Genomic DNA, 25,310 nt, shown 5'->3' with positions numbered 1-25,310 from the left:
CAAGGTTTTAAAGAAATCTGAGGGGACCCTAACAGCATAGCTTGATATTGTAGTATTCTATTCTTGGATAGCCAGAGATGTCCTTTAGTCTCTAGTAGGCTAGAGACTTGCTGGGGGCTCCACATCGGTCAAAGTTTGGCCCATCATCACTTTTTCTGCATTCTTGATTAATAGGCAGGTGGCAGCTACAGTTCTCAAGCATGGGAGTCATCATTTTGCCACAATAATAGGCTACCACGCTTTTAGGGGGTCTCAGCATTTGGGTTAGCACTCCTGTAGCTACTCCCTGTCTGTCACAGACACATAGGTCAAATGTTTTGCTCAGGTCTGGTAAGGCCAGTGTAGGTGCTTCCATTAGCAAGTTTTAAGCTTATTGAAAGTTTGGTGACATAGTTTATCCCATTCAAAGGGGTCTATTTCTGGCCCCTGTAGTTTATCCTAGAAAGGCTTAGCAATTAATCCAAAGCTAGGGATCTAAATGCAGCAAAAGCCAGCCATCCCCAAGAATCCTCAGAGCTGCCTACAAATTTTTGGTGAAGCAAGTTGACGTATTACCATTTTCCTCTCTAGGGGAAGGCTGTGTTGTCCCCTTGAAATGATGAACTCCAAGTACTTTACAGTCTCTTTAGATATTTGTGCCTTCCCTTTAGACACTTTATATCCCTTACTGGCTAAGAAGTTTAACATTTTAACTCAATTTTGACACTACCTGGGGATAGAATCAGATCCCACAGGTTAAGAGTTCAGTCCCACAGGATTACCCTTTGCCTCCCATTTTAGATGCCAATTGCAAATTCAGGTTGTCACCTGTTGATGAAAATAATCCATAACCAATCTATAGATGAAAATTTGCGTGAGTTTATTCCGAGCTTAAATCTAAGGATTATAACCCGGGGCCTTTCTTCCCGAAGGAAGGAAGGGCACCAAAGAAGTGGGGCGCACAGACTGGTTATATACCGCCAGAGAGGATGTTTCACATAGGATTGAAATGTCCCTTTTACAATAGTCGCGAGACTGCTCTGTCGGCACAGTGATTGATGGAAATAGCAGGTAGGTCTTCTGTCTCAGTGAACACAGCACGGTGGCAGTCTGTTGTCTCCAGCTGAGTGGTCACAGGTGAGCTGGGTGGTCAAAGTTGAGTGCAGCAATCAGTTCCTAGCCTAAGGAAAATGCTTATCCCTAAGGAAATGTTAATGTGGGGGGAAGTTGCACCTTTATCTCAAGGGCCTTTGTTCTGGCCATAAGAAATGTCTAAGCAGATATACAATTCGTGCTCAATGGCCACAGTCAGGCCCTTTTGGAAAAAACAAAGTCAGGCCGAATTAGGTTTATACCAAATGGCTTCCTCGTATACTCCAATATATCCTATTGCTTGCCATTTTTATTTGTCACACCTGTGCTTCTGACCAACCAGCCACAGAGCAGATGTTCCCACAGCCCCCTCGTTGTGTTTGATAGAGCGGTTCACAGAGCTCAGGAAAACATTTTACTTAGCAGCCAGATAGAAGAGATGCATAGAGCGAAATACATGGGGCAGGGATGTGGAGCTCCCAGATCCTCTCTGGGCACACGACTCTCCCCAAATCTCCCTGGGTGTTTACCAACCCAGAAGCTCTCTGAAGCCCATCCCTTTGGATTTTAATGGAGACTGCCCCCTACATAGGCACAATTGATTACGTCATTGGCCTTTGGCAATCGAACTCAATCTTCAGCCCCTCTCCTCACCCTGGATGTGTGGAGAGCAGGATGGGGCTGAAAATTCCAACCCTGAATCACACAATAGGTTTCCCTATTTTCCCACACACCAACCCCCACCCTTAGGGGCTTTCCAAATGTCACCTTGTTAACATAAATGCAGGTGTGGTTGAAAGGGCCTTGTTAGGAATAACAAAAGACACCTCTTTCCCCTTTATTGCTCTGGAGTTATTTCGGGAACTGAGGACTAAAGTAATTATTATAACAAAATATGCCTCTATGGCTCTTATATGGGAAATTACAAGAGTTTTTGGATCTCTGTGCCAGAAACAAAATGAAGATATTTACTATTTTAAATCCAGTACTGTACAGCATTGACAGCACTACGGTCTTCAACAAATCTACATTCCCCAGTTCTGAAAACGTATTGATTATAACAAAGATTCATCTTTATGGCTTCTGGCTTCGAGAGGTATTGTTTTACCTGGGGCCAGCAATCTACCTGCTTTAGTTTTATCTTTACTGACATGGCACTGGCTGCTCACTCCACCTGTCCTTGTGCCTATAATTCTGAGTTAGCTCAACTTAAAACATTTAGGGGAATCTCTTCCTTCTCAGGTGCTGGTGTATCCTGTAATAGGGCCATAAGCTCAACTCCCCAACTTTTTGGGTCTTGGATCTCTACTTTATCTTTTTCCCAGCTTATTGAGGCCACTAACTTAGATAGCATGGCCCTTCCTAGAGGGGAACAGGGCATTCTGCTACATACAGAAAGAAATGCTTAAGTATTTTTTATCTTGTTTCATAGGTCAAGGAGCTCCAGAAATCTTTTGGTCTCTCCTTTGCCTGATACTCCTTTGATGCTACATCTTTTTCTTTTTGAAAGCTTTCTCTTTTTGGTATTCAGCACCGAGAATGTGGCTCCAGTATCGAGCGAAAAGTTTAACATGTTCTCCTCCTACTGCCAAGGTCACCCAGGGCTCCTAGAGCCAACTGGGGAGCACTATGGCTCTGTCACATCTCATCTGTGTTCAAGGGAAGATTCCATGGCTTGGTCCTGTTCAATCTCTTCCCTCTCTGGCGATGGTTGGGACAGTCCTGCTGCTAATGTCCTTCCTGTTTGCAGTACACACACCCAAATTTGTTGGTGGCTTTCTGGTCACTCATTGGGGGCTGAGGTCACTCACTCCTTCTCTTCCTCAGGTTACCTTGAGCAGACTTGAAGGGCCACAACTAACAGGGCGGCTTGCTTTTTCATCTTCTTGTCTTCCTCTTCGTGATCATCAGGATCATTGGGATTCCACCCAGCATCGGTCCCTGGCACAGTCTGTTCAATAAGCCTGAAAATGGCTGATCCTGGGTCATATTCATTATATGCTTGTTCTCTAGCTTTTAACAGAACAGCTGACTTTTCCTCAGCCATAAGGAGAGTAGATAACAGTCTTTGAATATCTGCAAGTTTGGATTATGAGTGGCAGATTTATGATTTCCTCTGAGTCAGCTCTCAATCCTTTGGTGTGTGCCTTCCAATTATACAAATCAGAGGGGAAAAGGGGATGTGCACATTAATAAGTTTCTCCTCACCGTCAGGCTCCTGTCTTAGGGGATATATCCCAGATTTGTAACTGGTTCCTAATCTAGTTGTACTATCTGGAAGAAAAGGGTGAGGGTCTTTGGTTGTTGGAGAGTCCAGTTCCCTGTGGAAGGATTGCTCGGTTGGGGGACAGTAAAGAGTTTGGCCGTGGTACATCTTCCAGAGGACTCTTAGGGATCACCAGCTGGTCTACCAATGGGGCCAAAGCTGGTGGACTCTGAGGTGGGCTTTCCTTAGTCCCATGTTTCCTTCTTTGGAGGAGCTGGTCCTCCTCATCAGAAAGATAAGTCTTCGATTCAACCTTTAACCTTTCACTTAGACATAGTGCCATGAAGCACTGGACAAAAGGGATTTCTTCCAATTCCTTGGTTCTGTTTCAAAATAGATCTAATTTTAGTATTGTGTTAACACTTAGGGTCTCATTTTTCTGGCCATTTTCCCCCATCCTCCAGTGAATATTGCAACCAGCTGTGTTGCATAATAAGATCATTATCCTCTGGGGTCAATGGGGACTATCCAAAGGCCTTCCAAATCTGGAAGATGCAGCCCAATGAGCTTTCCTCTGGGGTGGAACTTGGTCCCCTCATTTTCTAGCATCTTTTCCGATGGCCTGTTTCCAACCTCCCAGGAGAAACTTCTAAGGTTAGTGGTGATACAGATGCCACAAGGTTGTGCCCAGAGGAAGTTTAGTACCTTAATCACCCGAAACTAGGCTCGGGCCAAGTTTCCTCAGGCTGTTTTGCTCAGGTTAACTAGATCATTAAAGGGAAAATCAAACGGGTGGATCCTGGGTGTCACCCAGGGAGCACTGATGGGGAGGTCCTGTGTTACCGAAACAAGTGGGTTTGCCTCTGGGTGAGTTAAATAAGAATTGATGCGGGGTTGGTGAGCCAAGGAGTTGAACAAAGGATTTCTTGGACTCTCAAGGTGCGCCAGTAGTGCTCTTTTATTTAGAGAATAGTGTGGAATAGCATGGGGACAGGTCACATGGGCAGTCAGAGCTGTTGCTATGGGGACAGGACCCATGGGCAGTCAAAGCTGCTGCTATGGGGACAGGACCCATGGGCAGTCAAAGCTGCTGCTATGGGGACAGGGCCCATGGGCAGTCAGAGCTGCTGCTGCAAACATGGGTTGACAGTAGGGCTAAATTTAAGCCATAGGTATGTGAGTTATCTCTTTACAAGACAAAGGAAAGAATATGTAAAAAGTTGTTCAAATGGTATCAGTGCAGGTGGGGTCTGGTTATTGGGTGGTCTTATAACTTTAGATAAGAATCAGACCGGATTAAGTCAGGATGTCCTATGCTTCCCGGAGGATGTTGGTGGTGGGGGGAGTCAGCTATGTGAGGTTACCAGACAAGTACAATAAACAAGACTTAAGACCTTGCCAACCCCATTAAGAGTTTCTAGAGAAAAGGTCATCCCCCCTTCCTCCTGGTGCAGAGAGGGAGACACACCCATAGACGGAGACTTCCTTCATAAATGCAAATGTCTGTCATAAAGGGGCAAGCAAATTCCACTCCCCATAGTCCAGGGCTCCAGAAATCGTTTGGTCTCTCCCTTTCCTGAGACCTCCTTCAGTTCACACTTTCCTTCAGAAAAGTTTTCCCTTTTGGGCATTCAACACCAAGAACATGGCTCCACCAGGGAGCAAAGATTCAGCCTGCTCTCCTCCTTCCTGCCAAGGTCACCGGGGCCTCCTGGAGCCAACCGGGGGAGGGGGTGTCCCTCAGCCCCATCACGTCTCATCTGTGGTCAAGGGAAACTGCCACGGCTGGGTCTTCTTTGATCCCTTCCCTCCCTGGGGATGGTTCGGACAATCCTGCCACCCATGCTCTTCCTATTGGCAATCCGCACACCGATTAGCACCCAACGTTGTTGGCAGCCTCCTGGCCCCTCGGTGGGGGCCGGGGTTACTCACCCATGGCATATGCCTCCTCTCCCTCAGGTTACCTTGAGGACACTGGCGGGCCACAGCGAGCAGGGCGGCCTGCCTTTTCATCCTCTTGTCTTCCTTTTCAACCTCAGCTTCAAGCCGGTTATGGAGCACCCTCGATGCAGCCACTCACATCTGTGCAGGACTGGTAGCAGGACCGATAGCCAACTTTTGGAGTTTCCCACGGGTGTCGGGAGCACTTCTGAGACCTGAAATATGGATTCAGGATCACTGCACTGCCCCGGGCCTCCAGGTCCCAATTTGTGTATCGCCTGAGGCAGTCCTGCAGCCTCTGGAACAAAGTGTGTGTGTGTGTGGTGGGGAGGCTTTCTTCAGGGCCCTATTGGACCTCTCTTAATTTAGGCCATTTAATGGGTGGCTGGCTTACTCTTTTCATGGCTTTCAAAAGCAGACCCCGAAAATATCCTCCCTTTCCTCGATCCTCAGGAGCATTGGGATTCCACCCTGGCTCAGTCTCTGGCACAGCCTGTCCACCAGGCCTGTGGATGCCTGATCCTGGGTCATCTTCCTTACCCGCTTGTTCTCTGGCTTCGAACGGGACGGATGACTTTTCCTCAGGCATGAGGAGTGTAGTCAACAGGCTTGCAATATCTGCCCAGGTTGGATCACGAGTGCAGAAGATTCCCTTCGTCGGGCTTATGAACTCCTCTGGGTCAGCGCTCAGTCCTTTCGTGTGTGTCTTCCAAGCACATAGGTCAGAGGTGGAAAAGGGGATGTGCACATCAATAAGCGTCCCCTCACCGCCAGGCACCTGTCTCAGGGGCTGTATCCCAGGTGTGTCACTCGTTCCTAATCTGGCTGTACACTCTGGAAGAGGAGGGGGCAGGGTCTCTGCCTGTGGCAGCGTCCAGTCTCCCGTAGGGGGGTGGCGGGGGGAGAACAGCAAGGGCTTTTGCCCTGTGCCGGCCTCGGGCTCAAGCAGGGGTGAGGAAGGGGGATGAGATGGAGGTCCCCCAGGGCTCACCAACTCTTCTAACTGTGAGGCTGAATCTAGTGTATGTGGGTAACATCGGCTTTCCTGTTTCACATTTTTGTCTTTTCCAAGCTGGTCGGCCTCTTCAGAATAATCAATCTTAGATTCAGTGTTTATCCCTTCTTTGAAACATGGTGCCTCGGGGCAGTGAACATAAGGAATTTCTTCCTCTTTCTTGGTTCTTTTGCAACTTAGATCTCATTAGAGTATGGCGTTAACCTTTAGAGTCCCGTTCTTGACATATTTACCTATATTCCACTCCATATTGCAGCCAGGTTCTATCTATAAAAAGGCCATCTCTTCTCTGGCCAATGGGTGAACACTTGAACACCTTGTAGTTCTAGAGCTCACAGCACAATGTGCTTTCTCTGTGATGGAGCTTTCTCCCCCTCTTATTCCATCATCTTTTCTGATGGTCTCCTTCCAACTTTCCAGGCACTGCTTGTAATGATTAGTGGAGACTCAGATGTCACAGATCTGTGCCCAGAGCACATTTGGCACCCTAATAGTCTAAAGTGAGACAGAGGCCGAGTCACTAATTCCTTAAAGGGGAAAGAAAACTGTTGGATGCTGGCTTTCACCCAAGAACGTGTGATAAGGGAGGGTAAGGAAGAGAAAAAGGAGACCCAGAAGTCCAGAAAAGCCAGACTGTGAAAAAAAACAACATGGATGTCTAGCGTCCTTGACAAAAACAAACCAATGACCAAAAAGGACAGACTCAGCAACTCCAGAGGGGGCTAGACCCCATCTCAGGGGACCTCTCCTCAGGTCACAGGCCCAACACAAAGACAGACTCAGCGACTTCAGGGACAGTTTAACTCCATCGAAGGGAAGCCCTTCTCCTATCACAGACCCAATTCAAAGACAGACCCAGTGTCTGCAGGGGGAACTCAAATCCCCACCTCGTCACTCAAGAGGAAATTATTTCTGCGAAAGACTCAAACCCCTGAGTAGTCAACAGGGATTGCCCCCATTCACCAGAGTATCCGGACCATGCCATCCAGACAAGACTCAATCTGTAAAGGGGACTCGAACCCCTGAGTAGTCAACAGGGATTGCTCCCATTTTGCCAGAGTCAAGCATCAGCCCTTCCGGAGTGGAGAAGTCCTGTGGTCCTTCCGACCAGAGGGGACTCTTGCTCCCCTAAGCCTGTCAACCCCCAAATGGGGATTCAAACCCCAAATGCAGGCCCCAACAGGCATGCTTTTGTGAGACAGCTTAAAGAAAGACCTCTTATGCAGTGGGTTTGGCGCCCCCCTCCTCCATTGAGAGAGCCACCCAGCAAAGTGCTCAGTGCGGCTGTTGGGTCTCCTGAGGGGGGCAGCGACATGAAGGTGGTGGCACAGGCACCATGAAGGGGCCAGTGCCCCATTGGGAGCCCACTTGTCACCGAAACCGAAGTGGGTTCCCTCCTGGTGAGTCAAATCAGACTCTACACCAGAAGTAGTTGCCTCACAAACTAAAGTGTATTTGCGGTAAATAGGAGACCATGAGGAATCATTTCCATAGCCATGGCGTCCCCATACAAAGGGAAGCAGGGACATTTATTTGGGCTGGGGAATGAATATTGAAAAGAGAGGTGCATATCCTCTTGCACAGGCTCTGTTGGGAAATATGATTTCACACACACTGCAGCTGATGGTAATAAGACCTAAGCTCCTCCAGGATAGATCTTAGCACTAAAAATAGTGCAAAGGTCACAGGCACAGCTTTCATGGTGAGATCTGTTCCAGTTCATGATGGTTGGTGGTGGCATCTCCTAAACATAACAAAAGGAAGAAGAACAATGTGGGAAAGTTGAAATACCCCAAATTACCATTTAGTTCCTTCCAGTAACTAACCTGTGGCAGTCATTTGCATTCATGATATGAGCGTAAGATGTTTGTGTAGACTGATCAACATTGAAATAAAAGTCACTTGTGAAGACGATGTTAAAGTGCCACAAGCAGAAGATTTTCTAAACCATATAACAGCATTGCCTGAAAGTTACAGACAATCTGTTGCAGTGATAGTGAAAGGTGTTCAAGGTCTCCTTGGGAGAAGTTCCTTCACAGCTACGTGTAGCTCAGTTCAAGGAAAATGTGCTTTCCTAGGGGCCAGCCCGGTGGCACAGCAGTTAAGTGCGCACGTTCTGCTTTGGCAACCCGGAGTTCACCGGTTCAGATCCCCGATGCGGACATGGCACCACTTGGCAAGCCATGCTGTGCCAGTCGTCCCACATATAAAGTAGAGGAAGATGGGCACAGATGTGAGCTCGGGGCCAGTCTTCCTCAGCAAAAAGAGGAGGATTGGCAGCAGATGTTAGCTCAGGGCTAATCTTCTTCAAAAAAATAAGAAAGAAATGTGCTTTCCTGGCATTTGAGAGGGAGCTTGAGTGAAGTCTGTGGACTGCAATGTGTGAGGCACTTACCTAGATGATCTGAAACAAGCAGAAGTCAGGGCTTTTCAGTATAGAGTACTTTTCTTGAATATGTGTTATAGATATTCTTTCCCAGCTGTAGTGAAATTTTTATTTGAGGAAGATTAGCCCTGAGCTAACTACTGCCAGTCCTCCTCTTTTTGCTGAGGAAGCCTGGCCCGGAGCTAACGTCCGTGTCCATCTTCCTCTACTTTATACGTGGGCCGCCTACCACAGCATAGCGTGCCAAGTGGTGCCATGTTTGCACCCGGGATCCGAACTGGTGAACCCTGGGCCGCCGAGAATCGGAACGTGTGAACTTAAAAACGCTGTGCCAGCGCGCCAGCCCCTGTAGTGAAATTTGTAATAGCCCTCCTATTGCAGCTCCTGGCATGGTGAGGTCACCAATAGTCTTTCTTCATCTCATGCACAGGAGAGCCTGTGTGTAGGCTGTTCAGCATTGAATTAATAGTCACTTATGAAGATGATATTAAAGAGCCACAGGCAGGAGCCTTTCTAAACTGCATACCCGCATTGTCTGAAAGTTACAGATAATCTGTCCCAGAGGTAGTGAAGGGTTTTCAGTCTCTTTAGATGAATCCCTTCACAGCTACCGGCAGCTGACTTCAGCAGGAACATGCTTTCACATCAAGGGAGAGAAAGCCTGACTGAAGCCATGAACTGCAATGTGTGTCGTTGTTCTCACTAGCACGATCCTAAACAGCTAAATGCCAGAGCTTTTCTCCACAGTGTACTTTGCTTGATTGTGTGTGAGATATATTCTTTCCCAGCTCTAGTGGAATGTTTATAAACTCTCCTAGGAAAATGTCACTTGAAGCTTCTGGCAAGCTGATCTCAGTCATAATTTTCCTTCCACACATGCGCTTGAGAGCCTGTGTCTAGACTGCTCGGCATTGAATTAAAAGTCACTTATGAAGATGATATTAAAGAGCCACAAGCAGGACGTTTTCTAAACATCCTCTATTGTGGTGCCATAGACATAGCCTAAGTTAAAAGTTTGTGTTGTATTATTTTGGCTTTGTCATCATCTCACTATTGCAAACATCACTGTAGTAGACACTGTGTCTCCCCATCCCTTGTCACGTTGAGCCACCTCTGACGTGGCCTACAGCCACGGTAGACTGTTTCTGGCTTGCTGGCAGCTTCCCACTTTGAAAATTTCACTTCTTTTTCCCGAAGACAGACTGTCTTGACAGCTTGCTCGGACCATACGTAAGACAGTTTGGTATTGCCTGAGACTCATGTGTCAAGGAGCAGTACTCAACCAGTAAGGGACAGGAACCAATGGATAAACACTGAAGCTTTCCTAGTCTTCTTTCGAACAATTCCTAGAAATGTAGAAGTGCTCTGAAGGATATGTCAGAGCATTTCAAGTGATGGGTCTTTAGTTGCTTACAACAGTAATCTATACTTTATTGCACACTTCAGTAACTTTCTCTCTTCTCAGCCGCACACTCCATATTCCCTCATTTTTGCTTCCTGAAATCACCTACCAAATAAACATTGTATACCCAAGTCCTTGCCTCAGGCTCTGCTCTTGGGGCAATTTCCATTCTTACGATCCTAGTCTCTTGTAAGGCATTAGTAAAATGAGGCCACACTTATCTATAGCACAAATGACACTCTACAGAGTCTTGATAATAAGAGACAGTGATAATATTGCAATACTGGATAACTGAAAGCCCTATCAGAAACCATTAATATCTGAGGCACAGACAGCATCAATATCCCTGACCTGAGCATCAGCATCTCTGCTTAGACAACATTCTAGGTGGAGCTTTCCATAAACGCTTGTGTCTGGAGCTGATCTGATGGTGTTGCATCAGTTATCCTGTATCTTTTGTCTCCTACCACCACATCTAAAAAGAACTGCACTAGCATACACAGTATGAAAACTGACAGACAGGTTCTATGGTTCCCTGAGCTGAAATGCACCCAGACCACAGCAAGTGAAAACACCAAATCTTAACCAGGAGATCACCAGGGCTGGCTCTATTTGCAAAAATCCTGACCTATTAAAATTCCCTCTTCTACTGAAATATAACGGATGGCAAATCTAGGGTGACTTTTTATTTCAGTAAGTATATGTCACTGAAACAAAGATTCTGTAGAACAACCCCAGTTTTCTCCTGTTTCTTTAGAATCTTGTTTGATTTTGCACTTGTTCCTGATAAGAGTTATTTTAATATTTTACATATAGGTTTTTAAGTTTGTTATGAAAAGAAATATTTTATAGTTCTACCAAAATAAATTCTCAATAAATTGTAAAAATTACCTGATCCTAATAATTTTATGTTACAATTGTGGATGAGAAATAATATTGCAAATTAATTTTTAAATAGCTTCTGAAATGATTTCAAGAGTATGTTCCATTGGTCTCTAACAGTAGAATTTGAAACTTATTTAAGCCTAGGTTGTATTAGAGACAAACTGCATCTTGACATGAGCTCTTGGTGTCCACCAGCAGCATAGAGACTGACTGTTGACACTAGGAATCCTTCTGTCTTATGATTTGCCACTCTGAGCAAAATGGAAACTTGTTTTTATTGATGTTAAGTCATTTAATAGGTCTTTCTTGGAGACACAGAGTCTTGTATTTTAAAGACACTTGAGAAGTTTCTTATCTTGTCTAAAACATCCATCAATCCTGTCAATTCAAAGGCAAATAACATTCCTCTTGGTATTAAGGGGAAATATACACTCTATAACGGCTATTCATTATTCCGTATATGTCTAAGCCGTGTAATTTATCAGTAGGGATGCTGGACTCTATTGTTTAGGTCATAACAGCTCCACGTCCACCTAGCACTGAGCAGAGATTTGAGTCTAGGGAAAGAGTCTAGAGCAGATAGCAATAGAGCAGAGTCTGACTTGAATTGATAAAACTTTCAAGGTACTTGGTCTTCACATCTAGAATTAGTAATAAGTAAATTATTTGATTTAACCTAATTGTACACAGAGATCTGTTGAGACCCACACCTGAGCTTGCTACATGAAGCATGCAAAATAGTTTCAGAAGTATCTGAAGTCCCTGAAGACCTTCACACTGAAATATGTTTATTTATGACCCTATTCCCTGAATGAGAAGCAGAATTCCCAAATAAAGGTCTCACTCCCCAGGGAAAGAAAGACAAATTGAATGTTCATTAGTCAAGTCTCGACTAGAGTGAAAAAGTGGAGATAGACAAGGGACTCTCTTAGGTGATCATTTTGAATAACCATCACATGCTATGATTCCAGTTTTTGTTTGTGTGTTTTGAATGGTAACCCTACATTTGCTGGGAAATGTTGCTTCTGGCCCAGGGATGCAAGCAAATCCAGCAGTTGAAAAACAAAGGATTCTGGCTCCAATGTTTAATTTTATTGTGAATATTATGAATAAAGTTGAATGCCAGACCTTCATTCTTCTTTTTAATAATGTAAGATTATTTTCTTTATTCTTTTTTCTTTTGTTTCTTTTGCTGGGAAACATTCACCCCAAGCAACATCTGTTGCCGATACTCCTTTTTTCCTCCTCGAAGCCTCAGCACATAGTTGTATATTGTAGTTCTAAGTCCTAGAACTAGAGTTCTACGTGAACTACCAGCACAGAATGGCTACTGACACACGGCTGGTGTTCTTCCATAACCAGGAACTGAACCCAGGCCAGCAAAGTGGAGCATGCTGAACTTGAACTGCTAGGCCATCAGGGCTGGCTTGCAAAACCGCAATTCTTATGTCAACAAAGCCTTCATGGGCCAGCCCGGTGGCGCAGCGGTTAAGTGTGCATGTTCTGCTTCAGCAGCCTGGGGTTTGCCGGTTCGGATCCCAGGTGCGGACATGGCACTGCGTGGCAAGCCATGCTGCGGTAGGCGTCCCACATATAAAGTAGAGGAAGATGGGCACAGATGTGAGCTCAGATTGGCAGTTGTTACCTCAGGGATAATCTTCCTCAGGCAAAAAAAGCAATAAGCCTTCGTGTATTTGCCATAAAAATCAGAGGATGTAAAACATAAATTCAAAATATGAATAGTTGTAATGATACTGAATATCAGTTTTTCATTGAAATTCATAAAGCACCTATCATATACCTCATCCAATTTGTAGCTTGTCATAAAAATGTATTTGGATGGAAAATATATTTTTTCATATAAACCTGTGATCTCTCTTCAAGCAAAAATAAATATTGTAATAAATACCGACAACATTTTTTATTTTACTTTTTGTCTGGAATTTGCTAGTCTATAAGCTTTTTCATGAAAAAGGGTACGTCTAAATGGTTCGTATTAACAACTTGTAAAATAATATCCAGGAAAGAGTCAATGTTCAAAAGATATTTGTTGGCTGACTGATGGAGTGAATGATGAATAAGTGAATGAATGAATACAGTGTACGCTCCAAAATTCTGAAATAAAATATGTGATTTTTGTTCCCAGTGCTGGATTCTACCTTTAATGAGATTTTAACTTTGATAAAGAAACAGAGACAACTTGTGTATCATTCTATAGAATATTTACTACTTTAGGGTAGGACACAAGTGTTCTTTCTTCATTTTGGTGTTCCTAATAGCTAATAAGGATGTTGCACATTCTAGGCTCTAAAATAGTGACGTAACAGACAACCTGTGGACAACACAGAGGAAATTACAAAGATTTCTCCCAACTTTGAGCTATTCATTACAATGCATTTATATCCTTGAGGTTAGCTCCAGAGTCCAAATATCCACCTGAAGTTCATGTTCCTGCCTGTGTAATTTCCTTTGTATATTGTCTGTTGTGTGACCAAAGGCAGTCTGTACCATGCTCAGTTAACAATACTTTCATTCCCACATCAGCTCTGTCAATTTCCTCATCTAGTTAGCATTTCCATAATTTTGTAAAGCTTTTTTTGAAAAAAACTATTGCTTTTATTCTTTCCATTGTTATTGGTGCTTTATATTACAGCTTGATCTCTCATTTGAAGCTTATCATTTATTGTATGAAAGGCATTTCACATTTCCTAAGTTTTGGTTTGCTATTAATAAACTTACCTTGGTCAAGCAGATAAAATTATAAGACAGGATCATCACGTGGATCACAAAATTTCACCTTTCTAAATATTTGTAGGTAACACACCCACACACACCTACATACATATGCATACACACACACACGTAAATGTGCAGAAAATGACATTATAGAGACCGTATTTCCATCACCCACATTAAACAATAGTTTTGCCTGATAAGATTAATAAAGTACTACATAATTACTTATAAGCTAAGTTTGCACTCATACAGTGTCCCCCATTCCCATTCCCTCTACCCTGTCTGGAGGCAACAACTATCAAGTGTTAGAATCTTTTTTCTATTTTTCCAAATCTTCTTATATTTTTATTGAGGTAACAGCACTTTAACAAGAGATCCACACTCTTAAGTTTTTAAGTATACAATACAGTAATGCTAACTATAGGCACAATGTTGTACAGATCTCTAGAACTTAATCATCTTGCATAACTGAAACTTTCTACCTATTGCATAGCAACTCCTATTTCCCCTTCCCCCAGCCCCTGGCCACCACCATTCTACTCTCTGCTTCTATGTGTTTGGCTATTTTATATGCCTCATATAAATGGAATCATGAAGTATTTGTCCTTCTGTGACTAGCTTATTTCACTTAGTATAATGTCCTCGACGTTCATCCATCTTGCCTTTTGAAAAAATAAAATGAATTTAGTGTTACGTTCTTGGATAAATAAATTATACTCCCTATTGCTAGTTATGTGGTTTTTAAATTTATATAAGCAGGGGCTGGCCCCGTGACTGAGTGGTTGAGTTCGTGCACTCCACTGCAGCGGCCTAGGGGTTCACCGGTTCGGATTCTGGGCGCGGGCATGGCACCTCACGACAAGCCATGCTGAGGCGGCATCCCACATGCCACAACTAGAAGGACCCACAACTAAGAATATACAACTGTGCATCAGAGGGCTTTGGGGAGAAAAAGGAGCAATAAAATCTTTAAATTTATATAATTAGATTTGTGATGTTTACATCATTTTGTGATTGGCACATACATATATATTTTGCTCAATCATAAGATTTGGACATTTAATTATCTTGATTGCTATGGATTTGGTTCATGAATTTAAACTAGATGAGCATTATGTTTGCTTCTGTGTCTTCTTTATTAAGAACAATAATGCACTTCACATATTTTTATTCCCCAGTTTGCTCACATACAATAGTGCTTCTAGGGGCCGGCCCAGTGGGACAGCAATTAAGTTCACACGTTCTGCTTTGGCGGCCCTGGGTTCATCAGTTCGGAACCCGGGTTCAGACGTGGCACCACTTGGCAAGCGATGCTGTGGTAGACGTCCCACATATAAGGTAGAGGAAGATGGGTACAGATGTTAGCTCAGGGCCAGTCTTACTCAGCAAAAAGAGGAGGATTGGCAACAGATGTTAGCTCAGAGCTAATCTTCCTTAAAGAAAACAAAAAACAAACAACATAAGTGGGATGTTGAGGCTCCCTACAATTATTGTGTTGCTGCCAATTTCTCCCCTTAGTTCTTTTAAAACTTGCTTTAAATTCTATTACTGTGTATTTGTCCAAAGAACATGAAATCAACAATTCAAAGAGATTTGTTGCACACCTATGTTCACTGTAGCATTATTCACCATTGCCGAGATATGGAAGCAACTCAAGTGCCCATAATGGGTGAACGGATAAAGAAGATGTGGTATATATATATATATATATATATATATATATATATATATATATATATAGTGGAATGCTACTTACCACAAAAAAAGACAATATCGTGCCATTTGTGACAACATGATGGACCTTGAGGGTATTATACTAAGCAAAATACATCAGTCAGAGAAAGACAAAAACTCACATGTGAAAGATAAACACTTAGATAAGGGGAACAGATTAATGGTTACCAGAGGGATAGGGGTGGGGTGGGCAAAAGGGGTAAAGGGGTACACATGTATCATGATGGATGAAAACTACACTATTGGTGGTGAACACGATGCTGTTTATACAGAAACTGATATTTAGTAGTGTACACCAGAAACTTACACCATGTTATGAGCCAATATGACCTGAACAAAGTAAACGAAAAAAGAAGCTAGGACATCCACCAATCCCTAATGCCCAGATCTTTAACGTACTCCAGCCTCCTCCATCTCCCCAAGGCACAGATAGCCAGTGAGATTCCATTCCATACTGTGTGCACCAGCCTGAGTACACCACTGGTTTGTACTACTCTCCACATCTCTTTTTTCTTTCTCTTCTCTTCTCGTTTTTCCTCTCCTCTCCTCCCCTCTGCTCTCCCTTCCTCTCTCCTCTCCCTTCCCCTTTTCTTTTCTCCATCTCCCCTCTCTCATTCTCTTTCTTCTTTATTTCATTCATCAAATATTTATTGACACTTACTATATGTGGGGCACTCTATCAAGCAATGGGAACATAATGTTAGAATATATGGTTGGATACAGAAGTGAATATTAATAAAATGATCACAAATTGTGATGAATTGTATAAAGAACAGAGAGACATAATAGGTTCCAGGGGCCTGGTCTGATCTGCAGTGTTTCAGAACACATCCCTGGTTTTAAACTTAGATCTGAGAAATGAGTTGAATTTACTAAAATTCCTTTTTTTCTCTTTTGTTTCATTTCTGAGAGGGTCCCCATCTGCCAGCTGCTGACACATATGACCAATGTAGTGTTTTTATACCTTCTCTCTTGCTATGTGAAAATTTTCCTGCTAATCTATAAAGATTCTCTGAAACTACGTTTTAGACACATATTTGACACTTAAGTGTAAAGATGCTATCAGTGCAAAATTGACCTTGCTTCTCCCCCATTGACTGGTGTCCCCCTAAACATATGTCTCCCCTGCCCTTCTTTTCCCTCTGGTTTTCTCAAATTTCCCAACCCCTTAGTTTCCATCACTAGGTTTGGTCCTGGCCTCATCTAGAAACCAGGCTAGATTCAATCTCTGTAACTTCCTCATCCCTGTTTCTTCTTTCTGCTAATTTTTCACGAGATGAAACACATCAAAAATCTTATTAAAGAAAATTTACCCCTCACTCGCCGCCGACGGCCTGCCTCTCCTTCTGCACTCCCCGACACCGCCGCGCAGAAATGCTTCGATTACCTGCAGTCCTTCGCCGGATTAGACCAGTGTCCAGCGCACTGGCTCCTCATCTCACTCGGGCTTACGCCAAAGATGTAAAATTTGGTGCAGATGCCCGAGCCTTAATGCTCCAAGGTGTAGACCTTTTAGCCGATGCTGTAGCCGTTACTATGGGGCCAAAGGGAAGAACAGTGATTATTGAACAGAGTTGGGGAAGTCCCAAAGTAACCAAAGATGGTGTGACTGTTGCAAAGTCCATTGACTTAAAAGATAAATATAAAAATATTGGCGCTAAACTTGTTCAAGATGTCGCCAATAACACAAATGAAGAGGCTGGGGATGGTACTACGACTGCTACTGTCTTGGCACGCTCTATTGCCAAGGAAGGCTTCGAGAAGATTAGCAAAGGTGCTAATCCAGTGGAAATCAGGAGAGGTGTGATGTTGGCTGTTGATGCTGTAATTGCTGAACTTAAGAAGCAGTCTAAACCTGTGACAACCCCTGAAGAAATTGCTCAGGTGGCTACAATTTCTGCAAATGGAGACAAAGAAATTGGCAACATCATTTCTGATGCCATGAAAAAGGTTGGAAGAAAGGGTGTCATCACAGTAAAGGATGGAAAAACACTGAATGATGAGTTAGAAATTATTGAAGGCATGAAGTTTGATCGAGGTTATATTTCTCCATACTTTATTAATACATCAAAAGGTCAGAAATGTGAATTCCAAGATGCCTATGTTCTATTGAGCGAAAAGAAAATTTCTAGTGTCCAGTCCATTGTACCTGCTCTTGAAATTGCCAATGCTCACCGTAAGCCCTTGGTCATAATTGCTGAAGATGTTGATGGAGAAGCTCTAAGTACACTCGTTTTGAATAGGCTAAAAGTTGGTCTTCAGGTTGTAGCAGTCAAAGCTCCAGGTTTTGGTGACAATAGAAAGAACCAGCTGAAAGACATGGCTATCGCTACTGGTGGTGCGGTGTTTGGAGAAGAAAGATTGACTCTAAATATTGAAGATGTTCAGCCTCATGACTTAGGAAAAGTTGGAGAGGTCATTGTGACCAAAGATGATGCCATGCTCTTGAAAGGAAAAGGTGACAAGGCTCAAATTGAAAAACGTATTCAAGAAATCATCGAGCAGTTAGATGTCACAACTAGTGAATATGAAAAGGAAAAACTGAATGAACGTCTGGCAAAACTCTCAGATGGAGTAGCTGTGCTGAAGGTTGGTGGGACAAGTGATGTTGAAGTGAATGAAAAGAAAGACAGAGTTACAGACGCCCTCAATGCTACACGAGCTGCTGTTGAAGAAGGCATTGTTCTGGGAGGGGGTTGTGCCTTGCTTCGGTGCATTCCAGCCTTGGACTCAATAAAGCCAGCTAATGAAGATCAAAAAATTGGTATAGAAATTATTAAAAGGACACTCAAAATCCCTGCAATGACCATTGCTAAGAATGCAGGTGTTGAAGGATCATTGATAGTTGAGAAGATTATGCAGAGTTCCTCAGAAATTGGTTATGATGCTATGCTTGGAGATTTTGTGAATATGGTGGAAAAAGGAATCATTGATCCAACTAAGGTTGTAAGAACTGCCTTATTGGACGCTGCTGGAGTGGCTTCTCTGTTAACCACAGCAGAAGTTGTTGTCACAGAGATTCCTAAGGAAGAGAAGGAGCCTGGAATGGGCGGGATGGGCGGAATGGGCGGTGGGATGGGAGGTGGCATGTTCTAACCCCTGGAATAGTGCTTTAGCATTGTTAATGAACTGTGAGAGGAAGCCGAGGGCAGTGCTCCTCACCTATAACTTCAGAGAAGTCAGTTGAAGGAAATGACTGAAGAAAAGGCTGGCTGATGTTAAAGAAAATCACTATAACCATCAGTTACTGGTTTCAGTTGACAACATATAATGGTTTACTGCTGTCATTGTCCATGCCTACAGATAATTTATTTTGTATTTTTGAATAAAAAGACATTTGTACATTCCTGATAATTGAGTGCAAGAGCCATGTACCAATGTACTGCTTTCAACTTAAAAATCACTGAGGCATTTTTACTACTATTCTGTTAAAATCAGGATTTTAGTGCTTGCCGTCACCAGATGAGAAGTTAAGAAGCAGCCTTTCTGTGGAGAGTATAATTGTGTATAAAGTAGAGAAATACCCAATTATGTGACAACCTTTGTGTAATAAAAATTTGTTGAAAGTTAAAAAAAAAAAAAAAGAAAATTTACAATGTCACTGATTTACTTTCCAGATTCTAAGGCAGAAAAGTACATTTTAATCATATTTTTAATTGCAAAGTATGATTGAAATCAGTTTTACTTGATAAAGCTAAATGTTGGCAAGTGGGTGGAGAAAATAGAAATTCGAATTCAATGTTACTGATGCTGTAAAATTTGGAGGGTTTATTGGCAATGTCTACCACAATTTTAAATGTACACGTTCCTTGACCCAGCAGATCCTCTTCCAGGACATACTTCTAAAAGGTTTGTAAAGATGTATGTCAAGAACCTTCACCGCTTCAGTTATAATAAAAATTTAAAACAACAAAAAGGTCCACCACTGGGGATTGGAGAAATCGATAGTTCAATCATACACAAAGAATCTTGCTGCCAATAAAAACGATGAGATAAATCAGTATGGACTGACATGGAAAGGTGTTCACAATATATTGTTAAGTGGAAAAAGTCTAGCTACAGAGATATATAGGAGTATGAACCTATTTCTGAAAAAAGATTACAAACAGCAACTCTGAAAGAATAAGTGAATACTAGTCATCTCTGGGTGGAAGGATATCTGGGTACCTTCCTTTCCCAATGCATCACCTCTGTAAAGTTTCGACTTCCACAATGAGCATGTATTATTTTGTTAAATAAGTAATCATGGCTGTATAACATTATTATATATTAAGTTACAGTGGAGTTTTCCCCTCCTATTCCCTTCCCTTTATTTGAGAAATTTATGTCTTTCATTTCCTCAAGGAATGTAACAGAATTTTTTTAAAAAGCGTTTCCAAGCTTTCTGGCTTTTGTGTTCCAAAATCATAAGCCCTCAGGGGGAGAGAATTTATTATGTGCATAAACAACCTGTTTTATTCAGCAGCAAGAGGAAGGCAGAGTCTCCTTTGGACTAGGGAAAGATGCCACCTGACTGAAGTGATGAGGGAGAGAAAGCCTGAGAGGCCATCAGAGGGAGAACGAGAGCTTTTGATTTCCTAGAACAGAAATAACCTACATACTGTTCTCAGTAGCTGGTTGGTGGGGCAGGGAAGAGGGCTAGGAATAGGTAAGATTCCAGAAAATCATTGTATCTAGGCCAGGAGTTACAACTCAGAGGCCTACATGGGCTACATAGGTCACATAAAGGAGGGAAGCACAATGGTTGTAAAGGACTATGAAGGAGTGGTGGGCCATGCCATCCTGGAACAGCTGCTACTCAGGGTCTGCCTACTATTGTGCAACAGGAGTAGGGGCCCAGCATTGCCAGACTTCTTGATTTTTGCTTCTTCTTCTCCCCAGAACCCCCCAGTATAGAGTTGTATATTCTAGTTGTAGGTCCTTCTTGGTTGTGCTATGTGGGATATAGCCTCAGCATGACCTCATGACTGGTGCCATGCCCTTGGTCAGGATCTGAACCAGCAAAGCCCTAGGGCACTGAAGGAGAGCATGTGAACTTAACCTCTCAGCCACAGGGCCAGCCCCCTTTTCAATTTTTTACATCAAAGTTTAAGTTAAAAACTCAATTTTTAATTGGCTCAAATGTGCAGGTCAAACTAAGAGTACCTGTCTGAGTACATTTGGGCTACTATAACACAATATCACAGACTGGGTGGCTTATAAACAAAGAAAAATTTCTCACAGTTCTAGAGGCTAGAAAGTGTAAGGTCAGGCACCAGAAGATTCAGTATTTGGTGAAGTCCCATTTCCTGGTTCGTGGTCATCTTCTCACTGTGTCCTCACATGGTTGAAGGGGTAAGGGAGCCATCTAAGACCTCATTTTTAAGGGCGCTATCATTCACAGGCATTCCACTCTCATGACTTAAGCACCTCCCAAAGGCTCTACCTCCAAATACCATCATTTGGAAGTTAGGATTTCAACATATGAATTTGAGGGAGGGGCATAAACATTCAGTCCACTGCAGTACCTATGTGTTAATCCCAACTTACAGGCCACACACGTGTGAACTGATGAAGGAGGAAGTGGCAGCCTCATGAAAAAAATCCTGTGCTCCAAACATTGGCCAAGCAGGAGGGGCTGTGAGCATCTCTCTCCACAGGTGGCAGTGTAGACCAGGGCCACATGCTCCTTCCCACCTCCAATGCTCTGCTTGAGACCCAGAATAGATCTTGTATTAAATAAGAGAGATGAGGAGACAAGCAACCCAAAAGGACTTGATGTGATGCCTTTTATCTGCTAGTCTATGTGATTGGAGACATAGAGTCCGAAATGAAATTGAGTAAGAAAAGAAACAATCCTTAATAATATAGACTAGTTTTTGTAACCCTTGTGGGAAAAACAGAAGTGCTCTGCCCAATCCCCTGGGGAGCCAGCTTTTTCTTAAGAACTGCAGCCCTGGGGCATTTTTTTTTGCTGCCTGACCACTGCCATCATGGGTCACATGTATGTTCCTGGGAAGGACTTGTCCCAGTAGGCTCTGCCCCTCTGCCACAGCATCCCCACCTGGCTGAAGATGATGTCTGATGACACAAAAGAGCAGATCTACAAACTGGCCAATAAGGGCCTGACTCCCTCACAAATTGATGTGGTCCTGAGAAACTCACATGGCACTGCACAAGTATGTTTTGTGAGAGGCAATAAAATCTTGAGAATTCTTAAGTACAAAGGACTCAAAGTCTTAATTCTTACTTAAGAAAGCTGTTGCAGTTTGAAAGCATCTTGAGAAGAACAGAAAGGATAAGGATGCTAAATTCCATCTGATTCTGATTGAGAGCCACATTTACCAGCTGGCTAGATATAAGACTAGACGAGTGCTCTCCCTCAACTGGAAATGTGAGTCATCCACAGCCTCTCCCTGGTTGCATAAATTTATCTATGTACTCAAGCAATAAACCATCGTTTAACTAGAAAAATAGAGAATCACAGCCCTGGGCTGGCTTTGCCTGACTGCTCCTGCTGTCTCTTCCTTCCCACCAGCTCCATAGATGGTGCTTTCTTTTCCTGTCCAGCCCATGCCAGGAAGCATCAGTGCTCCATCTTCCACCACTGTCATCAGGACACAAGAGAAAGGTAGGTCCATGTAAGTGGGGTTGTTAGTGAGAGTCAGAGGGGAGCACTTTTATTTCTGGGATTGTGAGAAAAATGAGCTTCTGGAATCCCCAGCTGGAACCCAGAACAAAGAGAAACAATGTAATAGTGAGGGTTTGGTTTCCACGGTGCATTGAATAGTATAAATTCGCCATATTAAGTCATGCCGTGAGGGCTGCCCTGGAAAACTAAGCCAACTCTTGATTTAAAAAATGAGATATTGGAGGGGCCGGCCCCATGTCCAAGTGGTTAAGTTCACATGCTCAGCTTCAGCATCCCAGGGATTTGTCAGATTGGATCCTGGGCATGGATCTAGCACCACTCATGAAGCCATGCTGAGGTGGCATCCCACATAACACAACGAGAAGGACCTACAACTAGAATATACAACTATGTACTTGAGGGCTTTGAGGAGAAGAAGAAAAAAAAGAAGATTGGCAACACATGTCAGCTCAGGTGCCAATCTTTAAAAAAATTTAAACAATTAAAAAAAAAAGAAATATTGGGGAGAGGCATTTTGAACTACATTACCCTACAGTCAAACCTCAGGTTCTCGTTACCAATGTCCTCTCTTCCATCTCTACTTTCTCGCCTTTATTTTGCCCACTGATTCTTACAGCCTCGGTTCATACCTCTACGTGAATGAGTCAAAACCTAGACTTCAAGTGCAACTTCTCTGAGCACCAGACACACACTCTCTACAGCCTGGGGAATTTCTCAGCCTGGGCTGTCCAGAAGGTTTCCCAGACAATGGGAATTTTTAATAAGGAGCTCCCTGGAGAAGGGGGTGGGGGTGGTGAGGAAAAGGAGGAGAAAAGAATCCAGGTACCTGAGGGGTACTGTAGACATTAAACCAATTTACTCTTTTTGCTGTTTAACTTGAGGGGCGATTCAGGGGGCTCAAGGAATTGTGAGCTTGCTTTGAAGAAAAAAACGATATCTTTGGGGAGGTTGTGATCATCAAATGGCCAGCTCTGAGCAGCCCTGGAAGCCCGGAAGTCAGATTCCCCAGGGGTCTATTGGGGGTGACCCAATTGTTTCCCTGAAGCTCCTCCTGCCAAGTCCCTCAGTTCCATAAAATCTCCCTGTTTCTGTTCTTATGGAGGTGGATTTGAGGGAAACCAGGCTCCCCCCGATTCTTTTTGAGAATTTGAGTAATATTTCTCCATTTCTAACCACCAATGTATCAGTGTTGGCTTCCTGTGCATCGGGCACAGAAACTTGAGATTAAGAGGTTCGGTATCAATTTTGGCAAGCCAGTCAGGAGTCTTGCGCCCATGGCTGGATGGCCCTTGTGAGGGTTTCAGTGGTTGGCGGTCCCCAGGGGCTGGGGGGAAGTCTTTGCCTGGGGGCTTCCCTTGCTGTTCCTCCCTTCCCGCCAGTATCTGCCACCCTAGGCACGATGCTCCCTTGGAGTGGAGAAACATGTTGGACTTCAGTCTTTGTGTGTGAGTGTGCTTTTGTCTTGTATACGAGTCTCTGGTCAGTTGAGTTGCCATGACACGTGCAGTGGTGAATTTCCTGTCTCTCTATTTGCATTTTGTGTGAGTGATTCATTGGAAAGGAGGGCCTCTCATTTGGGAGAGATCCAGGGGATCTCTGTCGGACTTCACCATCTGTTTTTGTCCTGCACGAATTGGTTTTGCCTGTCAGGTGAGTGACCATGAGAAGCGCAGTCATGAATTCCCCATCTTTCCATTTGCAGTCTGTGTGAGAAGTGCGCCCCTCATTTGGGAGAGATCCAGGGGAGTGTTGGACCTCACCTTCTGTTTTGTCCTGCGGGAGTCTGTTTGCCATTTGCTCCCAGTCATCAGTCTCTGTATCTCTATTTGCATTTTGAATGCGTGAAAGAAGGGGCCCTCATTTGGAAGAGATCCAGGGCATTGTTAGACTTCACCTTTTGTTTTTGACCTGCAGGAGTAGGATTTGTCTTTGTGTGGGTGCGTTTGTCTTGTGTGTGTGTAAGTGTATTTGTTGGGTTCACTAAAATGAACATGTCCTCAGAGATATTGGTAGTGGTGGTGGTCACAGGGGTAGGCAGCACACATTGGAAGGCAGTGAGGAGGATGGAGTGGGGCATCCCCATGCTCCCTGCTCCTTCATCACAGCAGCAGTGGCCCCAACAGCAGTAGTGATGGTCGTGGTGGGAGGGGTGTCCTGATGGCAGATGGGCTCCTTTTTGCTCAACCCAGCCTGGCTTGGCCCAGGAGTCATGAGCAGTGGCAGCGGCAGCAGTGGCAGGAGAGGCTGGGTGCCCAGTCACTTTCCTGTGGGGTGGCTGGAGACAGAAAAAATAAGTCCCTGGGTCAAATTTTCACGGGCCTAACGGGAAGGCTGTGCTGGGGACTGACCCTGAGTGGAATAACAATAACCCTGATGATCAAGAAAAGCTAGAATATTTGGGGAATCTGCTTTTGAAAGCCACACATATAGTAAGCCAGCCGTCTATTAACTGGTCTAAATTAGGAGAGGTCCAACAAGGCCCTGAGGACAACTCCTCTGCCTTTTTTTCCCAGAGGCTGTGGGACTGCCTCGAGCTATATACCCTGAGGCCTAGGGAAGTACAGTTAATACCTATTGTGGGGGTCCAGGACAGGCCACCCCAAAATATCCCACAAGGGCTTGTTGATTATTTTGATTTAAAGTTACTTGTGGAGCAAAAAGGGCTTTCTGAGCCTACTGTCTCTATTCCCCTGAAAGCAGGAAGTGAATCTCCCATGTGAAAGGTGTTCTCCCTGCATCCTTATCACCAGAGCTAGGGGATTGAGGGCTGAGAAGCCTGCATAAACAAACCTTGCTAATTTACTATCTCATCCTAAATTCCCCACTATTTACATGCCCCACACCTAAGTTTCTTTGCTCTGTCAATTTTTCACAATTTTATGTTTCTTGGTGTAAAAGATATATATACTGCCTGTTTTGTTCACTCTCTGAGCAACGTTTCTTTATGGTCTCCAAAAGGTATGTATTAAAGTGGATTTTTCTCCTGTTAACCTGGTCTTGTGTCAGTTTAACTATTAGTCCAGCCATAGGAACCTAAGAAGGGAAGAAAGGGGATTTTCCTTGCCCTGACACTATGTCATATCTTAAAGTGCTCCAGATATCCATGGGGAAACGCCAAAAGTTGGCTATAGTTCCTGATGACATAAAAGAGGTATCAGGAAAAGGAGAGACCAAAAGATTTCTGGAGCCCTTGACCTGTGAAATAGGATCTAAACACAGAAGCATTCTTTTCTGGATGTACCAGACTGCCCTGTTCCCCCTGTAGGGAAGGACATGCTCTCTAAGTTAGGGGTCCTAATAAGC

The 25,310-nt window shown here is 43.7% G+C and overlaps 1 protein-coding gene and 1 pseudogene across 1 annotated transcript; both read left to right on the top strand.

The window, feature by feature from the left end:
• Positions 1-16,676: 16,676 nt before the first annotated feature.
• Positions 16,677-18,730, top strand: LOC106824745 (60 kDa heat shock protein, mitochondrial). Its single transcript, XM_014831228.3, has one exon. The coding sequence runs from the start codon at positions 16,751-16,753 to the stop codon at positions 18,470-18,472; it is 1,722 nt and encodes a 573-aa protein (XP_014686714.1). The 5' UTR covers positions 16,677-16,750; the 3' UTR covers positions 18,473-18,730.
• Positions 18,731-21,348: 2,618 nt separating this feature from the next.
• On the top strand, positions 21,349-21,808 carry LOC106824752 (small ribosomal subunit protein uS15-like; annotated as a pseudogene).
• Positions 21,809-25,310: the final 3,502 nt, after the last annotated feature.

This window comes from Equus asinus, chromosome 2, assembly GCF_041296235.1.
Source record: "Equus asinus isolate D_3611 breed Donkey chromosome 2, EquAss-T2T_v2, whole genome shotgun sequence".
In the NCBI taxonomy this organism is placed as follows: Eukaryota; Metazoa; Chordata; class Mammalia; order Perissodactyla; family Equidae; genus Equus; species Equus asinus.
Note: the sequence above shows the minus strand (reverse complement) of the source record. Positions and strands in the feature narration are given on the sequence as shown.